The sequence below is a fragment of the Mytilus trossulus genome, chromosome 10, assembly GCF_036588685.1.
Source record: "Mytilus trossulus isolate FHL-02 chromosome 10, PNRI_Mtr1.1.1.hap1, whole genome shotgun sequence".
NCBI lineage: Eukaryota > Metazoa > Mollusca > Bivalvia > Mytilida > Mytilidae > Mytilus > Mytilus trossulus.
The window spans coordinates 52,999,301-53,008,857 of record NC_086382.1 but is presented as its reverse complement, the minus strand read 5'-3'; the positions used below and the strand labels follow the sequence as shown (position 1 = coordinate 53,008,857).

The 9,557-nt window shown below is 30.6% G+C and overlaps 1 protein-coding gene across 1 annotated transcript; it reads left to right on the top strand.

Moving 5' to 3' along the window:
* The first annotated feature begins 965 nt into the window (after window positions 1-965).
* LOC134687613 (uncharacterized) lies at window positions 966-7,327 on the top strand. The gene has a single exon (XM_063548046.1). It carries the CDS (start codon window positions 1,624-1,626, stop codon window positions 2,581-2,583), a length of 960 nt encoding a protein of 319 aa, XP_063404116.1. The 5' UTR covers window positions 966-1,623; the 3' UTR covers window positions 2,584-7,327.
* Window positions 7,328-9,557: the final 2,230 nt, after the last annotated feature.

Sequence of the window (9,557 nt, the reverse complement as noted above, 5' to 3'; positions counted from 1 at the left end):
ATATTCACGGTATAAAATCAAATGTCGATACTTTCTATTTTCATTTGTAAATAATATAGATTTTTTTTCTGATTAAGATGCAATGATTGCACTTTTTAAATGTATTGACTGGGACGAATGAATCAATATCAGACTTGTAAACTTCTTGATATTTTCAAGAAAGAAATCTGCGAAAACCAGAAGTACATTATGGTACTAAAAGATAGAAAACTTTGTGAGGATTCTGATAGCTTATATTTATCATGATGTTCAAATTTTAATTTCCGGTATATATATTTGAAACCCGCATCCAATATGAACCATAAAACAATTCCAGAGGTTTCGGTAACCATATTCAATGTTTTGCCCAACACAACGTTATGTTTGTATTGTATACATCAACATTTGTATGTTAGTGATCAGTTACCACTGCATTGTTATTTCATAACACACTTTTTGTCAGCAACACTTATAAACATTTACACATTCAAATCATAAGAGGTTACTTTTATTCCAATGTATAACTATTCCGAAAAAAGTACTGATGAAGGTCATTTACAATTTTAGAATTGAGATTTGTAATAGTAAATTGTGCTATAGAATAAACATTGAGAATAACTTCCGAATTTATTCCAGAAAATTATTTACAATGAATGGGTTCAAACTAATCATAAGTTTTAATTAAATTTACATTCCTAGATTTTGATAGAGATTATCATTTCCAAACTATTAGTAATTGACATTGGTAATCAATCCTCATCTAATCATATTATTACATATATAGTATATTATTATATATATGTATGTAAATATATATATGTGATACGTTCTCTTAAAGTTTACTTTTCTTTTTTACAAAGATAAATGAGCAACAAAAATAAATTCTACTGGATACTTAATTTGGTTCCAACCGAGCAAGAAGGTATGCAGATAATCCTTATAATATTTGCGACTTTCGTGGATTTTATTATGGACTTACTACTGATTTTTAGAATGATAGTTTTAAATAACAATCCATGATTTAAATAAATAATAGGCTCGATTGACCTCATCATCGGTTTATATTTTGGTTTATAATTGGAGTTTAACAGGTGAAGTGTTTGTAGAACAATAATACGCCGCAGAGTGGTCCACCTAATCTTTAAAAAAAAAATCACCTGAGAAACTATGCGAGGTTCACTTTATAAACAGTGTACTAGTAAATTTTGACTGATATATTTTAATATTGATTTATCTCTAGTTACTCAGGCACAGTAAAGGCATCTAAAAATATATGCAGTACAGGTAGTTTGTTTCACCTGGATGTTTTACATGTATCATTGCACCTTCCGTTAATTTACATATCATCAAAAGGTGAAAATGAACTTGAAAGTAAAATACGGAGATAAAATTACCAACTTCTCACAAGTAAGCCTTATATAGTGATATAACATGGTGAGACTTTTAATCAATACCGGAATAGATTGAATTCTTCATTTATTATTACATACGTGTATGCAGGAATAACGTTTTTGAGGTAAGACAGATTTTGACTTAACGAGAATGATAACAAAGCTACCTAGATGGTTGAATGTTCATTGAAGGCCACACCACGTAAACAACATAATAAATGTATAAATTAGGTAATGATAACCGATACAGAACATGGCGGAAACCGGCAATTTATTGAAACTTTTTGATGTGAATGTGAACGGAATTCCTGTTCAAGAACGAAATAATAATGAAGTTAAGGAATATGAACATTCAGTTGAAGTTTCGACTGTTCCCGATACGTTTCCATGTGGACATATTCTATGTCATAACTGTGTAAGGAAGTACATTTCCCCGTTAAGAGAGTCAGCTTGGGACTGTCCAGTCTGTGGTCAGGATTTATTCAGACTACAATTGCAAAAGAGAAGACACAATGTCTCTTATGGAAATGATGACTTGGACGAAGTGGATTTATTGAGCAACTTTGACAAACTTGTTAGTAGATTTCATGACACAAGACATAATCTTAGTCGCTTAAAAAGAGAGAATATCAAAGCGCGCAGTGTTGGGATGACCTATGCAAGATGTTTCTGTGATATGTGTGAGGAAAACCATGGTACATTGAAAGTAGTACAAGACTTCAACGAATTGTGTGTGCAACAAATTAGACCTTCTAGGACACATAGGTTATATTATTCCTTACTTAATTCAGAAGTAGTTACAACATATAAAAGTACTGTGAATTCAGCTTGTGTTTGTATTCCATGCACGACCAATGAAATTCATGAGAATTATGAGAAACTATTCGGAAGTAATGGCCATAGAGCTTTAGAGAGGCCAAAAACCTATGACAAGGCTGTAGCACAGATAGGCAAACTTTTAACAAGTACACAGATACCAATTACGTCTTTGTTAGGTAAAAACGTCATCGAAATTGATCATGAAATGTGTGTTAAAGAGAGGTCTCTTGACTTCAACTTTTCAGAAACTATAAGATCAATAAAAGACATGGTCAAGAGTCAAGAAAAAAACTTGATAAGTTATGCAAGGAAACAAATGGAAGATACTGGTAAAATTTATCATATTAAGGAGAGTAGTTCAACCGAATGCTGTAAAGGAGAAACTATAGTGTGAAATATAATATACAAGTATGTTTTATACATCTAGTTCTACAATGTCTACAAAAATCAGTCCCATTGCTCGCATGTTCTGCAAATTAATTGTACGTAAACCCTTATGGTGCTCATTAAATGTTAAACGAATTGTCAATGGCATGATTTTTTTATTATCAAGTTTCTCTTTCTGTACATATTTGTGTTTTGGGCGGAATGTCGCTATGTATATGTAATCCAAATGCTGATAAAAATGCATTTTTACCTTGCACGCGTGGGTTTCTAAATTTGAAAACACCCGGCAGATGATTTGCGACAAACCATACCTTTTCCCACAAATATGTCTCTTTAAACCTGCAACCTATCAACCTTGCAAACTTTCGGTAAGAATATCTTCCTACGCATAGATTTATTTCTTTTTTCATTTGAATTGCTGAATTAAAGTCTTTATGTATAACCATCAAGCATAAAACTTAATATTTTGGAAACTTTCAAAACCTAGTGATAAATGATGACTAAACATAGCTTGTGCAAAATGATTTCGACTTTTATGTTTTAAATTCGGAAAGAACTTGATCTATTCTTTATTCAAACACTATTTTATGATTAACAATCTTTTATAAACAACGTTTTCCCTTCCAGAGTTCCATTTGAAAACAAATAAAACCTTTAACTTATTTTTTTTAAAGTAAATGTAGTTATTTATATTCTGCTAATGCATCATACCTGCATATACATGTCAATGTCCCTAGGCTATAAACCTGTCAGTGGTTTTCATCTTTTTTATATTTAAATCTTTTAAGTTACTTTAGTATTCATTGAATATCTTTTTTTCATTATCTGCTACAATATCGGGGCCATTGAAATATTGTGTTTTTTTTGTGTTGACATCTACATATTGACCTCCGGAATCGTTTTATTTTGTATCTCTTTATTGCTCTCTCGTTGGTATATACACTGCATCTTCATTAAGTCATTTATGCAGTCTCATTATTATGCATTTCCATTTAAATGGTTTCATGTTTACATAATACATACTTTTCTTACAATGAATATTTTGTACATTTTTACACTTGTTACCTAAGGCTTTTTACAGATTTTATAATAATGTTATGTAATCTTATTATTAAACATTTTGGCTTATATTTAAATATGGAATATAAACTTTTCATATGATCTTTTAAGCTGATCATGCCTTTTAATACCTGACAAATGTTGTCTCCATAGAACTAGTGTATAATTATGAAAAGACGATTCTCAATGAAATAATTCTTATGAATTTAAAGTATGTAAGCATAAATTGTTTTCCCCTGTCTTAAGCAGAAAACAATTCAATAGCCTTTTTGTATCTGTTAATATTTTAAAGTCGTCAGTATTTATATGATTTTTGCTTACTTACAATATAAGAAACTGAAAACCCCATCTGAAATTGATTAATATAATAGACCACTTTCGAGTTCATCCGTCACCGACAAAAACTCGTCAATTATACACGCCTTTATGACGTCATTTACTAGATAGAGGGGGTCGCCTGTATCCCTGCACTATTAACGTTCATCAAGCGTTAGTGATCGTCATTGTGCAGGATAAACTATAAATAATTGTTGTTCTGTAGGTACTTGACAATGACAATTCCCTAATGACAGCAGTACTGGTTGTCAATTTTGAGAATTTAATTTGCCGAATAATTCGTACAATATAGAATTATAGTTTTCCAACCACTCGCTCAACATTGGAACAGAAGTGACGACGCCCCTAAACGCACAAATGACGTTCACTAAAACCAGAGTTTTTGACGGAAATGCATCGAACTCGAAAGTTATCTATTGAGTATCGTTTACTTTGTAATTATGGCGAAGGCTGATAACCTGATTTAACAGATGGATGACATCGTTGATCAATCCAGTTCTTTTCAGTCTTTGTTAAATTGCTAAAAAATAAAAATTATCAACACCGACTTTTTTTAGAGGGAAGATATGATAATCATAAAAAAACAAAGGATACGGGGTATCCATTCCTAAGCATATTTGGATATATAATGAAAGTATGTATTGTCTTCAGATTTAGAAAACAAATATAGAATTATATATATCGGATATTTATTTGATGGTTTAGTTATATTAAAATTAAAAGCAAAACTTAAGCTCCTTATTGATGGTGATTTATAATTAACCACGAAGTGAATGAATTAAATTCATTCAACACTTTTCTATAAACAAATTGAGGGCCGTATAAATGTTTGCTTAAATGAAATTGAATATTCTTCAAATAATATGCATGTATACATCAACTTATAGTAATTGAAGAAATTAAATGATTTTAAGTAAATATTACTTTTCGTAGGAAGTTTCTTTGTGGATTTTAACTTATCATATCTTTATCATAATTATCTTAAGATTGGAAACTGTTACGGTTTATACAAATTTATTAAAATGCAGTCTTTCATTTCATTAATTTGATTTCTATGCAAAGCGAAGCAACAAACATGCATTTATCACACACCGAACATTTTAAAATGTAGCTGCATAACCAAACGCTTCGAGTAAAAAATTTATCATTACATTTATATGCAGCATGTCATTAAAATATTTTTATTTCATATTCGTTCACGCAGGCAAACAACAGAATAGCACGTTCAAATGTTTCATATTTATGTTAGCAACTATCCACTCACTGATGAAACATCACAGTCTATGTTTTTATTTTTTTAAACTATAAAAAAAAAAAATAGCGTACGGATGAATGCTAAATAGACCCATAAGGGAAAGCTCTACAACAAATTTTACTCTGATATGAATATGAGTTAAATGTACAGAAGCTTATGAGTTAAATGTGCAGACGGTTGATGTTTTATACTTGTACATTAATTACTGTTATTGTAAACAAAACAACATTTTACAGTATGGATTGTACATACTGTTATATTGATTATACTTATCAACAGATGTTGATAAAATATTTGAAATAGTTTAACGTCTTGCTTGTTGTTTTCCAGTATTTTTATTTAGAATAAATTTGATGCTGAATAGATCCAGGAGCATTATTTTTATATTGATGTTTATTATTTTGTTTTTATTGCTTTCAGGGTGCTTTTACTTTATAGAATATATTTATGTGCTTATTTACATAATAGGATCATTTAATCTAATCGCACAAAACTGTGTTCATTTTGTTCACTTATATCATTAAGTTTATTCAAGCGTTTTACGCAGGACCTTTTTTTCCTGTGATTTACACGAATGGAGTCTGAATTTATAGTTCAATGCATGTATGTCCTATAGAATAACATTAATTTATATTTTTCAGAAGCTTTACATAATTCTTTGTTAAGGATCTTGGGTTTAATTTAAGTTTTCATTTGTTAATCTGAGAACGATGGTGTTTGGGCACGAAAATACTGAATTGGTAACCTTCCCGCTAGAAACGAAGTAGAATTATATAATATGTTTGTAACTTTATCTACATTTGATAACGTGGTCTGAAGTGATGCAGTGTTCGCAGTGTTATTTGATTAAATTACAAATTGCTATGCAGTTCTAAGATCTTTTTTTTACTCCACGTTAACAATCTCAACAGTCCAGAGTTTCTTTAGTTGTTGCCTTATTGTACATATTAGTTATAGTTCCCTGTAAGGAACTTGCTGCTTATGTTCATATTTTTGGTCTATTGTTATTCATAACCTTAATTATTCAGATTGAGGTTTCATGAATAAGAAACAAACTGATCTAAGATATCAGGCTTATAAATTTTTAATCCAGATGCACGTTTTATTTTTATTATTTATTTTTGTATTTCAATTGCTGTCTCAACGACTTATATCTCCATTTGTTCATGTATATTTTTTCCTGTTTTGAAGCCTTTGTACATTTGCTCTTACTGGTGACTGTTTTCCCTGTGCAATCCACACAATGAGTTTGAACAATATCAAAGCTCTTTTGTATGATAAATGTCTTCATTTTATGGCAATGTTATGATATTTTTAATTATCTTCGCATTTTATGGTCACTGTCTCGAGTCGAAAGAGATCTCCTTAGATTTTTATGAATAAAATGTTCAATCAAAGTGTACATGTAATCAATTATATGTGGCGAGTAATATAAATCGTGTGGGACAAAGTGCAAAATAATTATTTGAAGTCAGGCCAAAAGGTCTGACCTTAAGACACAGGTGGTCGTCTATTGTAATATATATCGATTTATTCATGGACATCGAAAATGCTTTTATTGTTGTATACATTAGATGTCCGATAAATGTATGGATATGATTAACCTTGGACAAACCTTTAAAGCTAGAAATGTACTAATGTAATAAACATAACCAATACAAAAAATATGACAATGAAAATAAATTTTGTCAGGCGAATGAATGCAGAGGGGGGAATTATCAATATGAAAGTTAAGCTTATGCATATAATTGTCGAATATTCGATCAATATAATGCTTTCTGTGACTTTTTGTAGATTTATTTAGAGCCCCTTTTGTAAGTCAAAAATAACATTGTAATGACTATGATTTTTTCACTAAAATTGCATTTTATATTTGTAAATTGTTTGATCAGATTTAGTATCTTTGCTGTTTTTCAATAAGACTTTTGAAAGTTTGTTACATTTGAAAGCTTTATGTTCTGGTTTGACGCGTACCAAAAATTGAGAAACCAGGAAAATTCTGATTAAAAGCTGATAATGTTTACTCAAATAAACTTTATTATGCATAGTTGTGAACGATGTATATATGTATTTTTAAATTGATGTTTTAGAACATTTGGGGGGGGGGGGGGGGGGGAGCTCAAAAGATTCCGTATGTGTTTGTTTTTTTTTTACTATTTTTGTATAGGAAAAATGTGATACTAATATTTAAATCTACAAATGATGATTTTCCTAAAACTACCATCGAGTTGAAAGTTCAGTAAGTGTGTCTGTAAACTTTAAAGTATCATTCGAGCGTACATGAAACCTCTACAATTATTTCTTTATAAACTCTTGTATGTTGAAATTGAAAAAAATACGAGAATTATCATTAATTTTTATTTTATATGCAGAACACGTTTAAACGTGTCACGGGTGAGTGAAATCGTCTGATATTGAAGATTGTGTGAATTTGTTATTAGTTATGACGTTGTTTATGATTATAGAAATCAAAGCTTGTTGATAATAAACAAAATATATTATAAATTTCTGTTTTGTTGTATATTCTATTGTGGAACTGTAAATAATGAATAATATAAATATAATTTGCATATTACAAATGCCAATCTAGTAATGTATAACGATCAAAAATGATAATATTCTCCTTTTTCCACTTTAGCAGTCTGTTATCTTTTTTAAATCCTTGATTTAGATATAGGAAGATGTGGTGTGAGTGCCAATGAGACAACTCTCCATCCAAATAACAATTTAAAAAGTAAACCATTGTAGGTTAAAGTACGGCCTTCAACACGGAGCCTTGGCTCACACCGAACAACAAGCTATAAAGGGCCCCAAAATTACTAGTGTAAAACCATTCAAACGGGAAAACCAACGGTCTAATCTATATAAACAAAACGAGAAACGAGAAACACGTATATATTACATAAACAAACGACAACTACTGTACATCAGATTCCTGTCTTAGGACAGGTGCAAACATTTGCAGCGGGATTAAACGTTTTAATGGATCCAAACCTTCTCCCTTTTTTTTACATGTTTTGTCAATTCAATATATTTATGTTCTAGTAATAAAAAAGTAAAAAAAAATGTCTATCACAAAAAAATACACATCCATAAAAAGACAAATTAAAAACATTCGAATTATTCAAGTGTACGAAAACTAAATGTACTTTGGCAGAAGTGTCTCTACCTAGATTAAATAGTCATTTTTTGAAACGCATTCATGAAAGTCAAAATTCGACTCTAAAATTGAAGTTTGATACCATTTATTACAACTACCAGGAGACAGTATTTGTTTGCTACAACATCATAATATTTGGAAAATCTTTTTGAATTTTGTGTTCTCAATGTTTTCCAACTTTGTACTTTATTTGGTCTATTTAACCTTTCTGATAAGTCTGGTATGTAGTAAACTTTGAGTATCCTTATTTGTTTTTTATCTGTCAATTGATAAAGACATATTTGATAATGTTGCTTTTTGTCACATAGTCAAGAGATTCGTGTTCTGTTACATGTTTTTGTAGCAATCTTCATATGTTAGTCCTTTGACAAAGGCTTTTGGTACGTACATGGCTGCACCATCTCACTTCTAGATCTCCTGTACCGCTGAAGATAACTTCTTACCTTGATCAAGGTAAATTTATTACTTTTATGGACATGTTCATGCCCACCACAACGCCTTGTATGTTTCTGCTTATCAGGACCTTTCTAGTGATATTATAATTTGTTCGCGGGGATAATCTACGATCTTTTTAGACAGATGTTATCCATTCGTTCGATGTGTTTGAGCTTTTGAATTTGCTATTTGCTTAGGGACTTTCCATTTAGGATTTTCCTCGGAGTTTTTGTTATTTTACTTTTTTAAATATACATAAGACAGTGAAACCTGTTCAGATATCCGTTTTAAACCATATGTTATCATAATTGATATGACGGAGTGTATGCAGACCATCAATGTTTTTTTTCTGGGTCATGACGTCTAAATCCGTTGTATCAAATCATTTAATAAACCCAAACCTTTTGATTACTTAACATATCCATTAACCAAAAAAATCATGTTCATGTACAACCCCTCTTAGTCATAAATTTCTGAAATATTTCTACAAATTTCAGATTTACGTAATTTGTAAACCGCTCTGTTGTTTATATTTCTAGGCATCACATACTTGTCATTGTGGGGAGAAGGATATACACCTCACTACATCTAGATTGCTCTGATGCTTGACGGTCTGACCTGATCTGGGAATATACGATGCCCATAGTCCGTTTAAGTTGATTATTTCTATTATATATCGATGTAAGAACCCATAGGTTGTCTGGTGTTCAACTCTGGGGTTCCCCTGTCCTACATA